We start from the raw sequence: 16,187 nt of genomic DNA, 5'->3' as shown, positions 1-16,187 counted from the left end.
ATATATTAGCTTGGCTAAAAGGTGTTCTCTACAGGTTCAAAGATTTATCACAAGAATCCTCGTTCAATTTCTGTCTTTCTTTTATTTTGCGATCCTGAGCAGACCGTCAGTAGGTACAACTTGTAGGAGGTATTTCCAAGGTTCTATTTCTCGTACGTAGTCGCCAGTTAAGAACCTATCCCCTGTGGTCAGCGTCTTTACGAGCAACTTGCCCTGTTTATAAGTCTCTATATAAATTTTGCAATAACATTAATAGTTCCCCATGGCTCCACCAACAAAAAAATAAATTAATTATAATAAAATCCTTTAAGTATAGAACTTGGCCATGAAATTACACGAGAATCAGTTGAGATCGACCTGTAGAGGAAAACACCAGCCCACCACCATACGATAACGATCAAACGGTCAATTATATGAACAAAAGTTTACACGCCCTGAATAGGTATTTTGGTAAAATAGACATAAAACATATGGTAAATATTGACTGTTAGTTTCTTTTTTTCTGTTTTTCTTTCGCTAATAAAGTGCCGACTAATCGGCCATTTTTGCCGACTAGTCGCCGACTAATCGCCGACTACAAATGTGGCCGGATAGTCGGCTTTCCCGACTAGTCGGCGACTAGTCGGTACATCCCTATTAATAATGTATTGTTGTACATTTACAGGTTAATGTACCAACGGATCTAGAAGGCGGCCAACTCTTGGCTGAGAAGGCGGACAGAAGGGAATTCATAGATTTACTCAAGAGAATGCTCACTATGGATCAGGTTAGTAAACAGAAATAGAAAAGATGATTCTCAATTGGAAGTTGATGGCGAGAGTTACCTTTATAATTAACGATTCAACCGCGTTTGTTTTTTAAATTTGACTTCGCGCATTCTCTATAATCTTATTTAAACACTTGTACAGATGTTTATATGTTTTCCCTTTCCCACATGTACTATTATAATTATTTGTATTATGCTGATTAAATAAGTTTTATACTTCAAATTATCACTTATATCAAAGATAATAGAGTGTATTACTGTCAAGGTTATGGCGCCGTCGCTCGAAAATATTGCACCATACCTTTGGCCTTCTCTCGAGTAGATGGCGTTAATTTCAACATGTATAAGATTGAATATATAATTTGTTAAAATAAATTCACAGATATCAGTGAATGAATAAGGGTCAAAGTCAAATGGCGTTTTAACAGTTTTAATCTTCTGTCTAAAGATGGCAGTAAAACTGTGTCTACATAATTTACTTTGACAATTCGCCTCTATATCAAATTATTTTTGCTTATGCTGTAGACGATGCCGACTCAATTGGTTCAAATCCGTTGTATTTTAAATAATAATGGTATATAATATATTTCAGGAACGAAGGATAACCCCGGGCGAGGCGTTGAACCACGCCTTCGTGACACTCGCACACCTTGTGGACTACGCGCACTGCAACAACGTCAAGGCTTCCGTGCAAATGATGGAGGTATATAAACATAACTATGTACTAGGATAATTCGCCAGTAACTGGCCACTGTCAGTAATTGGCCACCCTAAACTAAAAATGAATTCTATTCACCTATAATCAGAATTCATTTTAGTATAAGGCGGCTAGTTATTGAAGGCTGGCCAGTTATTGAAACTTTATACTAAAATGAATTCTGTTTATAGGTGAATGTAATTCATTTTTAGTTTAGGGTGGTCAATTACTCTGGTGAATTATCGTATGTATTTATTTTCGTAAAATATATTGGCATTTTTGTGTCATACATTTCATGTTGGCATTGGAGGATTTCGTATTAAAGTACTAAGTATTTTATGTTTGGACATTTAAATATTGTCTGTTGTCCGGGGAGACTGCGTGATTTTATGGAAACATTCGGGAATTTGACATTAAGCATCCAGAATTACCAATAACACCCCAAAAATCTCTGGTATTGGTAAATTGTTTGAGGAATTGCCGAAAATTTCATTAAAATAGTAGACAAAGACTAGACTAGAGAGTAGTAGTGGACCAGCGGTCGGCAACCTTTTAGCGGTCAAGAGCCACATAGTAGTTAACGAAGTTGCCGCGGGCCGCACTTTGTTAATATTTATGACTTTATTAGACATTGTCGTTTGTCAATATTATATACAAAATAGCCAGGGAGGATCGCCTGTAGCCGATCGCTGTAGTAGACTGTAATTTTCTAAAATCCTACCAGCTTGATATTAGGAGTAGGTATCATGTACTTATTCGGTCTTCCATAATCTTGTGTGTGCAGGTGTGCCGGCGGTCCGGCAGCGGCGTGGGCGGCGTGGGGGTGGGCGGGGAGTACGTGGGCGGCGTGGTGGCGCCCGCCGCGCCGTCCGCGCACCACCTGGCGCTCACCATCAACCAGCAGCGCCTGCCGCCGCAGCCCTACGACAACCTGGTACGTGCCATACTTAACGCGTTACGGTCAGTTGCATCCACAGCATAGCAGCGCTACCCCCTCTGCCACAAATATACGGTAGTTTTACTCCATTTTCGGGTCGACTGTCTTTGAACGGACCAATCACGGCACGGAAGTCGCTCACCTCGTCCCCCGCACTCCAGTATTTTTGGCAGCACCGGTTTCATGAAATAATTGCTCTAAGCTCCGTTTAGAGGATTCGTAGTCTATGGTTGCGTCAAGCCGTCTATCGTTGTTAAAACGATTGCTATTGACTAAATGATATTGTATGGAATGTTTCTTATCACTCTGCTGCGTGACGTTGATGGTTTGTTGATTATGGTGGGTCCTTAGAGATAGAGATTTTCTTCAAATAAAGATGTTTCGAATCTCTAAAATTTGGTTTTACTGTTGGGCTTACTTTAGTCGTATTGTGTCAACTTTAAATTTATGGTCGACATCTTTTTTTAATAAGTTTTTTTACCTTGAAAAAATAATATTTGACGTCTAATTACAGAAAGTAAACATTGAACAATTTTCCTTGAAAAAAAGTTATAATAGGCACCTATTGAACGCTTTAAATTGCACCTAAAAAACTATGTACCTTAAAAAATGGAATATAATGTGTATTTGTTTTTCCAGTACCAACTATATCAAGGCGGCCGCGTGGCGGTGGGCGGTGCGCGACAATACGCGACGAGGGCCGCGGAACCCTTCCCGCACCAGTTTGTGTCCTCCATCCTGTGCCCACCCGCGTATCAGGTTAGTAGTCTACTTTAATACGTTTACTAGTGATATCCACGACTATTTCGCCAAATTTCAAGCTTACGGCAAGTATATACTTGACGACCGGTCTGGCCTAGTGGGTAGTGACCCTGCCTATGAAGCCGATGGTCCCGGGTTCGAATCCTGGTAAGGGCATTTATTTGTATGATGATACAGATATTAGTTCCTGAGTCATGGTTGTTTTCTATGTATTTAAGTATTTATATATTATATATATCGTTGTCTGAGTACCCACAACACAAGCTTTCTTGAGCTTACCGTAGGGCTCAGTCAATTTGTGTAAAAATGTAAAAAAAAATCTTTGATGAGAGAGTTCGATATAGTCGTACTCGTATCTGTCTTAATTCTATAGTTAGTTTTTTTATAGTTCCGCACTGATTAAAACGTACCCCCAGGTGCAACAGCTAGCAGCAGCGGCAGCAGCGGCGGCGGCGGCGCACCACCAGCACGGCGTGGGCGTGGGAGGAGTGGGCGTGGGCGGCGTGGGCGTGGGCGTGGGCGACGTGGGCGTGGGCGAGTGGCGCGCGCCGCTCATCGTGGAGCCCGCGCCGCTGCCCGAGCCCGACGTGTGGGACTTCCACCCCCACCACCTGCACCACCACCCGCACAAGAGGTTAGCCACACAATACTTAGGGCCAGTTGCACGACACATTTCACAGGCTGACCGACGTCAGCTGGCACGCCCCGGCGTGCCACTATGCAACTTTCCATGTATAATTAGCGTACTCTTTAACGATACGATCAGTGCAACCGACCCTTAGACTAAGATTAAATCGGCAAGGACATATTGACTCCGATGTTCAATTGTTCACCCGCCGTTCGTACGAATTCGCACGGAACGCACGGTATTTAAGTGACCTTCGAGTGAGACCAGCGTTTCTTAAGGTGGTATTCCACTTGTCCAATTTCTTTGTCCAATGTGCATTGTGTATTGCGTCTCACTCCTCATTAAGCAGTATGGAGACGCAAATACACATTGGACCAATATATTGGACATATGGAATACTATCCTTAACCGGCGCTGTGACGCGGGACAAAACTATAACCGTTTACATACATACATTTTTATTTTGACGCACTAAGCTAAAGGAGCGATGATGTGCGCAATGGGTTTCTTTCAGCCAGTGTCCCGACGTTTAACGATTATTTTAACGTAGGCGAAACTTACATCTAAGTTTGTCCTACACATTCTGTCTATGATCCCAAAGAGACTACCGGATAAAAGCATCCAATACAGATCCATGTGTCGATACTAGACTTTATTCATATCAAAAGTAGACTTACTTCAATTATATACCTGTAAAGGCAGAAATAGAAACTTCTAATTGTAAAAATGTCACCAGTTAGTCAATAATTGTGTTGGATTTCTATAACATACGTTACATCCCCAAACATACTAGTAATCTATAAAACTATTATACTCAAGTATGTATTAGGAATCCTACTTACATATAAACGTACCTACGATGTTCTACATCGTCAGGGTTGTCAACAGATCGACAAAGCAGCAGACGAGCGCGGTGGCCCACTACCAGCCGCATCACCAAACACACCAATACAGGTGCCTACCCTAATTTAGCAGTACACTCTCAGTTTTCACCCATCTTCATACCATATCCCTTGTGTGTGTTCTGTTTATGATGTTGCAACGGTGTACTTTCGTTTCGGCCAAATACATTTCGCCAAATTTCACTTCCCAACAAACTTATCGCAATAGTTTCATTTCCCAAAGGAACCTTTAGCAAAGTTACACTTCGCATATAATTTATTTGGTCAAATTATCATTTGGCATGATTTTACTTTGTCAAATGTTATTAGGACAAAAACTTATTTAGCAAACGTTTTTTATTGTCTAATATTATATTCCAAAAAGATGTTTGGTCAAAATTGTCATTTCGCAAATTCGACAAATAGGCATCTCTATTTAAATTTGTACTTTTTGTTATGTTGATATAGGTACGTTAAATTCTATGTAATTTGGGTGGGTTGGGTTAGGTTTGAACTGCGATCCTCACAAAACGGAACCGCTATCAGAAAAGTGGGTTAGGTTAGGTTAGAACTGTGACCCCTCACAGAATCGGAATGCTTTAGAAAAGTGGGTTAGGTTAGGTTAGAACTGCGATCCTTACAGAAACGAAATACTATGTACTAGAAAAAGGTCATCGAAGTGGAATAATTAATTTAATAGAATAACGAGATGTTAAAAAATTTGCTTGACATTTTAAACTAAAATGTGGTTTAAATATTGGGGGTTTTTTACTATTTTTGGGTTATAATGATTACTTTGATGTTATTTGCTTTAATAGAATAGCAAGATTTAACAAATTTGGTTGTCATTTTACATTAAAATGGAGTTTTAATTTTAGTGATCATTTACTACATATTTTTGGCAGTAAGAATGTTTTTTTTTGACGTTACATTTTACTATGTATATGTAATGATCAGTTAAATACTAGACAAATAAAATCCTGCAGCCTCCACTTTATTGGTATGTAAATTGTATGCCATGCAATATTTTGGGACATGTAAGTTATGCTTAATGATACATTTGACTAAATAATATTTGGTAAAATGAAACTTGTCCAAGTAATTATTTGCTAAACAATAACTTGCCAAAAAAGACTATTGCTAACTGAAAATTTGCGATAAGTTGTTTTGCCAAACATTTTTTTGGGAAATGATAATTTGGGAAACATAGTTTGGGATGTGATACTTTGGGAAACGATTTTGGCCCATTCGTTAGTAAACCTGTTGCAACATTATCAAACTTCAACATTATAAGAGCTTATTTGAGTTCTTAAGCGAAATCATTCGTCGCTGGAAAACAATAATGCTGTAACCAGCACTACAAATGGTTTTGCGGGTTACAGCATTATTGCTTTCCAGCAAAGAATAACATGGTGTTTTGCGTAAAAATCCAAACGAATAGACCTACAAACTGAAAGACAGTCAAGTCCGAATAAAATAACTCTGAATTCCTGTGGACAATATAATTACTATAATTAGCGGCTTGAATATAAGTAATGACTTTATCACACAGGTTAGTAAAAAAGGGGTACCCCTTTATGCGAATAAGGGTTCAATTAGAAAATTAGACTTTATGGCCCTTAATTTGAGTATGTCTACAGGAGAGACATGAACATAATTGACGTGTGACGTATGACCCAACTATACATTATATGATTTAGTTGATTTACGGTATTAAATCACAAAAAAATTACTGTACATACGCATTTATGGTACTCACTAGGTCACCATTCCAGCGCATCAAATTGTAATGCGCTAGGTCACCATTGAAAACCGTAGCTATTCTTGATAATAGTATTATGCTGAGTGGGGATACTGTCGATTGTATCGGTATTTTGTATATTGACGTAAAACGTATACATATCTATAAGAGTAAAATGTCAAACAGAGGCGTACAGAAAAACACAGACATATCGAACCTATATTATTATTTAACTTTCATTTGTCCCTCATAACAGCTTTATAAATATAATAGTATTTTCTTTATTAACATATGTTAAGTATATTTTCCATTACGCTAACTTAATTAATTTAGAAAGTAGCTTATAGACAGACTGTATGTAAAGGGGCCCACAGATTACCAGTTCGCCGGACGATATCAGCCTGTCAGTTGTTCGGAGCTGTCAAATTTTGCGTTTAACTGACAGGCCGATATCGTCCGGCGGACTGGTAATCAGCGGGCCCCTTTAGAGAAATTAGTTTGTATTTAGACATTATTTTGTAATACTAGTCATGATAAGAATAGGTAGTGAAATTATCGAAAAGCAGTAACTTTACTAAGTCCACTTTTTTAGTTTTTTACCATACGCGTACTCGCTATACAAAGGTATGCTTCGTATCTATGTTTTCGCAGTTTAAAACGGAAGAAAAAGCCCTATCGTTAATGCGACGTTTTTAAGTAAAACATATCGCATTGACGTGTCAGTAAACATTAATTCTAACTGCATTTAAACAAAAAAATATGGCAATAGAGAACGACACGATTATTATTATTTAGCATTCAAATTCATTTTCGTCATAAAACTGTCGTTTTCAATACGCGTTCTACGACTACTTTCAACAGTATTAGGGTCTGCACATACACTATTAAATTAACACAGTGATGTGCATTTCAATTGTATAATTTTTCACATGAGTTTGCATATCTTTCTTTTGTTTGGTGCTTATCCTCTTATCTTGCACTGTTTTTAAAACAATCCTAGTTTTGTCGCGTGCCAAAACGAACCACAATTTGTGGTCCTCGTTTACAAGCTTCATTGAATCTCTGTTTCTATTACTCTCTTACCGACTTTTAATTAAAGCTGAAATTTGAAACCTATTTCTAGATTTACTATTATTTTGGATTGATATTGTTTTTAATACTCTAGAAAAAAAGATTTTAGGTCTGATTTTATCTAACAAATAGCATAGAAAATCTCGGATTTTTTCGACCATTTTGAATATAGGTAGACATGGATTCTATACTAATGTGCTACTGTTATACAGTATGGCGAGCAGTGGGGGCAAGAAGGAGCCGACTCAGCTGTCGCCGGTGAAGAAGCGGGTGAAGGAAGGCACGCCGCCGTCGCGGCACAACAGGCATACGCACGAACAGAATGCGTAAGTAGGACGCATAAGTAACACGGATGAGTTTCGCATCAGCGATCAATTGTTTTGAGCAAAAAGTCAGATGGAAATAGGGTGTTTGACTGACATTAATTAGTTTCTTTTTTCTACTCCCGTTTTTGCTACTTCTTGATTTAAAAATATTTGTTAAAATTTCAATTTTATTTCAAAAAAAGTATTGTATGCAACGTTGTTTAGCTGAGTCAAAAAATACTCGTGGCGTCTTTAGTAAAAATTTTCGGCTTCGCCTTAAATCGTTACTCACGCCACTCGCCTTTTTTGACCTCTCTTAAACAACGGTTGCATAAAATATTATTTTTCGAACTGTCAAAACGTTTAGCTATTATGGCATTTATATGCAATACAGAACAGAGGAGGAAAAGGTAGAAGATTTTTTTTTGTCGCGAAATCTTTTTGCCCTTTGTACGGAGGGTTGGCAGACTACGGGTTGGACGATCTGCACCATAGGAAAAAAAGTTTTTTGCCCGTCTGAAAAAAAATCTTCTGCTTTTTCGTTATCATAATATGATATGCCCTTAGGATCCCTACTATTTTTGTTACATCCTGTATATTTGATTTATTTTGGGGTAATCAATGTTTGTGCTGTAGCATAGGTATTGTTTTACATAAACGGGATTTAATCTTGTCGATCGTTTTCTGACGTGTAATGATTTGTTCCAGAAGCAACATCGGCGGCGGGCGCGCGTCGTGGGGCTCGGGCGGCGCGGCGGCGGGCGGGGCGGGCGCGGCGCACACCATCACCATCCGCGACACGCCGTCGCCCGCCGTGTCCGTCATCACCATCTCCGACTCCGACGACGACGAGCCCGCCGCCGCCGCCGCCGCCACCGCCCGCCCCGCGCCCCACAACAGAGGTAACCTGACATACTTACTTTCTCCTCTGGCGCAGCGACCCGAACTGTGTCCTAGCCTCCGACACGACTGCTCGGCACTGATCCCGCTCCTGTGCCGTTTCTCGCCAGATCTGCGTCCGCCACGTCCGCCCATCGATACCTAGGTAAACCGTCCTGGCGGCGTGCTGACGGTTTTGCCTCGAACGCTCTTTTCACCGCTCGATCGCCTCCCATCCCTGTCCTGTAACCCTGTCGTGCTTTTCAAAATAGAGGGCATCAAAAAAAGTTAACATAGCGACCGCTTTGCATTTGATTTTAATTTGTATGGTGGGTTTTATTTCCAGAATCAGCTTCTAGCAATTTTGTTTGAAACGTTTTTTTATCGCTCACTTTCAGTCAGTCGGAAGTTTCGTAGTCAAAGTAACTTTTCAAATATTGACTCACGGTGCATCTCGGTCGCGCTTTTTGATTTTTGAAAGCACGTGTATTTCAGTTCGAATAAATCTTAGGCAATTGATTTCTATGCGCGCACGTAGATGCGCATGTGGACGTGCGCGTAGTAAAATGCGAATCCTCAAATGAGATATCACACGGCCACACCACATCGTTCGCCGTCTTATGGCTCCTCTACACGATGAGCCAGCGCCCGCCACTCCAAGCGACGTATTTATGCGTTAGAGGGAGCAAGTGATATTGCTATCTCATTCTACCGCATGGCTGCGTCCCTTGGAGTGGCCGGCGTTGGCCTATCGTGTAGAGGAGCCATTAGCGGGCACGTTTACACACACGCATCAGATGCTAAATGTCTAAACCTCAATTCAAATTTAATAGAAATATGGCAGCTAAATGTAGGGTGTAAAAATTGTATTTTTTTGTTATTTGTAGCGGGCGGCAGCGGGCAATGTCCCCCGGCGGCGGCCGCGGCGGCGCCCGGCGTGATCTGCAGCGCGCGCTCGCCGCGGGACGATCCTCACGTCAAACCCGAGCCGCAGCCCTGCCACCACCATCACACGGTACGTCTTATAACCTGAGTCATTAACGTGCACGAAAACATCACCGATATTTGTAGTCTGTATTTGAGGTATTTAAATAAAAGTAAACAAACAATTTGTACATTTTCGGGTAGTTGTAACATTTGCTCGTTAAACGACCAATTACAAAACCGCCTGGATCAGTCACTGAACGACCTGACTTTAACCTACATTATTTGATCGTTTAATGTTTTCATCTACCTACCCTCAACTGGGCTTAAAGAGCCATTTGAGGGTAGATTTTGTTTACTTTTATTTAAACATAAAAGAAAAAAATACGTTATGGTACATACCATAGTAGTATGATTTTACACCGAAAGACTTTAGTTATCTACATTATTTCATCGATCCGTGTGGTCTTTGTAATAATGCCAATAGTACAGACCGACCATAATATTTCAAAAATAAATCAATCGACTTCTTTAAAGTTGCGTTGGAAAGCCAATTTATTATTTTTTTGATAAATTTGTGCTATAAACTGTAACTATACCTTGGCAGGTAAGATAGATGCACCACTGCTCATGCACTGGAATGGACTGCATGTGGCAGCCACAGATGCTGAGAAGTGGTGCATTTAGGTTGCCTAGAATGCCTAGTTATATTTATTTTTTAGTATGTAGATAGGTTTATTATTATTATTTTGTAATTTTAATGTCACTAACCTTAATTAATTTTAAGATTTGTGTACTAACAATATTATGGATCTCTGGATTTAAAATAAATAAATAATTTAATTGAAATTGTAACTTCAATTAATTTGTTTCCATATGTTTTTGTTATGCAGCAACCGTCAGCCCCGGCGGCTGCGCCGGCGGCGCGCGCGCAGGCCACGCCGCAGAGCCAGAAGAAGCGGCTGCTGGCGCTCGCGCAGCAGGAGGCGCACAAGCACGACCCGCCGCCGCCCGACCACCACCATTACCAACAGGTTGGCAACCAATCATAATTTCACTAAATTTCGTAGTATTTTGTCAGGACTATAAAAAGTTATCGCCGAAAACAAATAGAGTCTGACCAAGAAAAATCACACAGTGCAAGTGTTATTTATACGTCATAATTTCATAGAAGTTTTCATAGAAAACATGAGTGCAGATGTTTTCTTGATATACGAACAATTAAGTTTAATTACCGCAATCGAACACAAAAACAAAACGTAATAATAAATTTCAGTAAAATAATACGAAAATAACGAACATCAACTGACACTTCAATCGACAAAAAAAAACTTTGTAAGATACGGTCCGAATTGCGGATACGTACTATTTGTCACTATGGTAGAAATTCTTAAAAGTAAAATAATAAATTTTGCGTGATAATCTGTGTATTTTTTGAGTTCATTATTTTAATTGTACAATAAAATACCTAAAATATAGTGTTTTAATAGTTTTTATCAAATTTAAACTTTATTTTTATTAATTAATTATTAAGAATTCATACTCGTACGTGGTTTGGAACCATGTGGTCTGAATTTTTCGTAAACCCTCAAATACCGTTGAATGACGTTTTAACTGTTTTTTGTCTGTTTCGTTTTCTTAACAGTGTGAAAAGGACGGAGATAATAGAACCCAAGTATTCCGAACTTGTATTAGACCCTGCATGTTGAAATGCCATTTGACTAAAAAGGTCTAAAGGTCACTTGAATGTCATTTTGTCTCACTCAGTGTGCAAAATCGCATTTTGCTCACTGTTTTTAAGAAGCAAAGTACCCTTGCGATCTGCTGAGGTGAAAATGATATATTTCTGCACTAAAGCATTTTACTTTCTAAGTACGATTTTTTTTTCATTTTTGTACGATAAGTCCCCCATTAAATATGTTGTACGTTGTAGAGTGGTGCCGCCGTCCGGCCCGCGAACGAGTACCAGTGCAACCAGTACGTGCCGGCGCAGCACAACAAGAGGGACAGTGTGAGTAATATATCACTCACACCACTTTGTACATCTACAATACAATCACCTACTTGAAATGTGTACACATAGACACAGAATAAGTAATAGTACTACCGTACAGAAAGAACACTTCCTACAAAACCGAAGCTTGACTGTGATTCAGGGTCGAATATTGATATCCCTTTCTAATTAATGGCACTAGCCCTTGCGGCTATTTAGGGTTGTCCAAATTTAAGTCACGCAAAGGGACGTCAAATTGTGTCAACCCTAATAATTACTCGGAGCAATGTTGAGCCGAACGGAGCCAAGTTTGCCCGAAGTCAGGAGAGTCTCCCCACTGACATAGACACAATGTATCACACATATCGTGTGATACTATTAAGACTGCGTCGAGCAAAATCAGCGAAAAAGGCGGTCACCGTTTAGTCGCTAGCGTTCACATCTCTTGATAAAAAAATAATAATAAATGTCATTATTATCCCAAAGAGTGTGTTTACAACGAATCACCCTTGAAAATTTGATATCTTTTACAATATAATGAATACACTTATGTAAAGTTGTACCTAAAATGAGATGAAAGAGTGTCAGCGTTTAGTAAAATTTGTATAAAAAAATCGATGCTCAAGCTATAATATCGACTGATTTTGAAATCCAGATAACTGGACTACAACGAATCAGCCTTTTCCTATTTTTCCTCTTAAAGGCAACAGAGAAATTCAATCGTAAATTTAAACTTTCGTAAAATTTCCATACATCCGCCATATCTGTCAAAATTCTCCTTTGATTCAGATGCCCGCTGGGGCTCGTCCGAAGTGGTCGCGTACTTGGATCTCCCATTTTGACATTTCGTTTTGGCATATATATTGACAGAAATTCATGTCCATTGACGAATGATGATACCAGTGAAAAACTGTGTTCAAAATAAATAGGGTAAATGAATAATGTCACACGGAGATCTAGTGTCATTAAAATTTTGATTTGTTTTTATTCACAAGTCATAATACTTTAAAAATATAACAATTTATTTAAAAAAATACACGAACACAACCAAATTAGTGTAATTAGTTTCTTCCTAATTCACTAAAAATGAAAACAGTTTGAAGATTTGTTTTTTCTTATTGGAATAAATTTTCATTGTGCTGGCATTCATATTACGTCATTTTAAAAACATATATGACATAATGTCAATCTACTAGATAGACAATTTATCAACAAAATTCTTCACATTTTAACGTAAACAATTTTAATTATTAAAACTTTATTTATGAAGACGAAGCAATGTTGTTCACATAATTTCAGCAATAAAATTCTTAGTTTCACCCAGTTTTGTTGCTATTCTAAAGAGCTATCACGTGCTTTGAGTTAATTCAATGATATATTATCAAGAAATTGAAATCAATCAATTGCAGTCTCAGCGAGTTTTAGTGGCTATATTATCAGTTGAAAGAACGATATTTAAAGCCAATACCATTGGAGTGGTCTGCTTTACGAGTATGTTGGTTTGATGTGACGATTCTTATATAAATGTATCTATCAAATAACAACGTGCTTTTATTTTATTGATATTCGGTGCAAACCCATAACTCAGAAACGAAATAGAATCATCAGAAATGCCTTTGGTTTTCATTCAGTGAACGTTTATATGACGAGATTTTTGTCTTATCAGCGTGGCTTTGGCCTTAGACATTTTTGCAATGCTCTGATTTTGTTTTACCAATAATGTAGGTAAGGTATCTATATCCCTATTGTAATAACCTTTATTTGAATTAATCCAAATTTATTTAATTACAAATTTCAATAACAACTTAGGTATTATCCATCTGACTTAATAAAAATAACTCCTAAGTTTGATTCGGTCTATCTCTACAATCCGCATACCATCGCCCACAACCACACTGTTAACTGACAGTTCGTAAACCTTATTACAAAAGGCATAAGGTCCACCGATGGACAGTTAAGAGTGTTGCTGTCTGTACCTCTATCTTAATACAAAAGTCAACAACGAAATTAATTACCTAGGATTATTTACATTTAAATACGTCACATACCTATGACATGACATGTACAAAAGCTATATAAAAAGTGTTTTTTCTCTGTCTTGTCACAAAGGAACGCTTTGACAGTTTGAATTCCTCAAAAGAGGCCAGTGGTTAACACCAAACTCGAAATAGCACCTTTAAAAAAACATTAGTGGTCACTGACCTGTCCCAGTAAATTGATGTAGTGTGCGTGAGCATTTGTGTGTGTAATGGTGGAATGGTGTGGTGAAAATGCATTTATGATTCCAGACGGGCGGCTGCCGCGAGTACCCGAGCGGCGCGGCGGCGGCGGGCGCGCCGCCCGCGCACAAGCAGCACGCGCATGCGCCGCACGCCGCGCACCACGCCGCGCACGCCTGGCACCACCACCCGCACAACCACTACAAGTCAGTACACACTACTGTACCTCTGCGAGTTATCATACTTACTGCAATACTAAATGGCGACTGAGGCTTCTCTGTGAGGCTGAAGAGACTTCACTCTCGGTCTTAAAAAGGGTAAAGGAGATAGCATTATGTCCTCAGTCGCCAGTTGGTATTGTGGTAAGTATAGCAGCGCGGGCGCGGCGTACCACGCTGCGCACGTTTAATACCGTTACAAAGTATGTACATACTATATGTATACAATTTAAAACTTTAATTGATAGAACTATTTTTATTCCCACATAAAAAAAGTTAAGTTATTTTTTTAATTTAAATAAACGACACATGTTAATTGTGTCGTTTATCATATACAGTGAAACCTGGATAAGTGAGATCTCAAGGGACGAGCAAATTTGTCTCACTTAAAGAGGTTTTCCACTTACACAGGCTCCCAGTTAGCCAGGTACAAATAAATTTCTGTCTCATTTACAGAGGGTTCCATTAATAGAGGTGAGAATGGAGTATATTTCAGTTATAGAGGTGGTTAATAAGGTATTTAGTAATTATCTTTAAAAATAAATAAGGTAAAATAATCCTTGTTCCTAAATATTTTTTAAGTCTGTTGGAATATTTATTTGAATTTATTTTGAATGATTCTCCAAAAGATAGATATTTCTAATTTAAATTTGATACGGACTTCATTGCGTATTAGAAATTTAATAAATGAAATTTTTTTTTCTTGTTACTTATCAAAATTTCTGCTTTCGATTCGATAGTTTTAACTACTTACATAAATTAACTAAATCAAACTTGAAGTTGTTTAGACACAATTAGGCAAATGCGGAATTTATGGATAGACTAAGAGTTAGTAAGAATACGGAAATTGTTCAATGATGTCCAAGTTAGAGAGGTCATAGATTGACGTTATCTCAGATACAGAAGTCAATTCCCTATAAAATTCTAAAAAAACAATTAGGAAAATGTAATCTTATAAATATAGTCTCAGTAAAAGAGGTAAAATACACTCCCTGTCTCAATTATAGAGGTAAATGTGACTATAAAATCACAACAACGAATCCCAGTTATAGAGGTTCGTTTTTTCTCAGTAACAGAGGTAATTTAATGCTAAAGTGTCGGGACCGCACCATGAGTCCCAGCTATAGAGGTTTCTCACTTATCCAGGTTTCACTGTATTATATCAATTTATTAATATTTTCAGAACTGGTAGCGGAGGCGTCCTGTCGCCAGCGGGAGGGGTGTCTCCCGGTTACTTACCACCGCCCCTCTACGTGCCCACGTATCACTATCACACGTGAGTATCCCCTTATTCGCGCTTCATAAGTTTATTTATATTTGATAAGATAGCTGAATATGAAACTTTATCGAAGATTTAGTTTTTTGTATGTTTACATGAATTTTTATTGGTGATTGTAGCGGTGGCGTCGGCGGCGTCGGCGCGGTGGGCGCCGTGGGCGGCGTGGCGGGCGGCCCCCCGCCCGCGCACCACGCCACGCGCCTGCCCGCCTACCTGCAGCCCTACTCGCCCACCTACCTAGTGCCGCAGCACCCCAACCAGCACCTCTGGTACACCGACTGAACACGCCGCCGCTGCGCGTGTGGCGCCGAGCCCGACCGACATACGCCGAGCCGCGGCCGAGCTCCGAGCGAGATCGCCGCGAAACTGTGGACCCGCGGCGAAGATGTAACCCCGCTCCGCGATCGACCTGACTTTGTCGCGTCGCGGCCCCGACGTTGACTCGTCGCGCCCTAAAATACGGCGCCGAGCGGAGAATATTTATATATTCCTAGAGCTTTACGTGTTGGCTGTCCTTTCTTAAAATTTAATATTGAAGTCGATTTTTAAGCTCGCTCCCGACGAATCGAGACGTTAAGTTTTTATTTTCAAAAACAAATTATGCCGAGTAATTTGATTTGTTTCCAAGTCATCATATAATTGAAATTATAAACGGAGTTCCGTCTGTGGGGGAAGTGGCGACCTTCCCGTTATCGCGACCTGTGACGATAATCCCTTCGACTTATTGACTTTGCCGATTTATAAAATTCGCGACTGTTGTTCGCTTGTAATATGTTCGATGTTTGTGACCGTGTATTCGATATGTTGTTTCGAGTAGAACTATATATTATTTAGCGGCTGAGACCTGTTTGACGTAGATGTATTGTTGTATTGATTTATTTTGTAAC

At 39.3% G+C, this 16,187-nt stretch overlaps 1 protein-coding gene across 1 annotated transcript in view; it reads left to right on the top strand.

The window, feature by feature from the left end:
• The window catches only part of LOC134670445 (homeodomain-interacting protein kinase 2), a gene marked incomplete at its 5' end in the record, with an annotated part of 165,239 nt that extends 149,657 nt beyond the window's left edge, over nt 1-15,582 (top strand). The window contains 14 exons of the mRNA XM_063528271.1: nt 665-766; nt 1,359-1,469; nt 2,248-2,397; nt 3,040-3,159; nt 3,579-3,796; nt 4,679-4,744; nt 7,696-7,809; nt 8,497-8,690; nt 9,555-9,682; nt 10,485-10,625; nt 11,525-11,602; nt 13,873-14,009; nt 15,205-15,297; nt 15,420-15,582. Of these exons, the coding sequence (XP_063384341.1) occupies nt 665-766; nt 1,359-1,469; nt 2,248-2,397; nt 3,040-3,159; nt 3,579-3,796; nt 4,679-4,744; nt 7,696-7,809; nt 8,497-8,690; nt 9,555-9,682; nt 10,485-10,625; nt 11,525-11,602; nt 13,873-14,009; nt 15,205-15,297; nt 15,420-15,582 (1,815 nt within the window). The remainder of the gene's footprint in view (nt 1-664; nt 767-1,358; nt 1,470-2,247; nt 2,398-3,039; nt 3,160-3,578; nt 3,797-4,678; nt 4,745-7,695; nt 7,810-8,496; nt 8,691-9,554; nt 9,683-10,484; nt 10,626-11,524; nt 11,603-13,872; nt 14,010-15,204; nt 15,298-15,419) is intronic.
• Between the last annotated feature and the right edge of the window lie 605 nt (nt 15,583-16,187).

The sequence above is a fragment of the Cydia fagiglandana genome, chromosome 14, assembly GCF_963556715.1.
Source record: "Cydia fagiglandana chromosome 14, ilCydFagi1.1, whole genome shotgun sequence".
Taxonomy (NCBI): Eukaryota; Metazoa; Arthropoda; class Insecta; order Lepidoptera; family Tortricidae; genus Cydia; species Cydia fagiglandana.
Note: the sequence above shows the minus strand (reverse complement) of the source record. Positions and strands in the feature narration are given on the sequence as shown.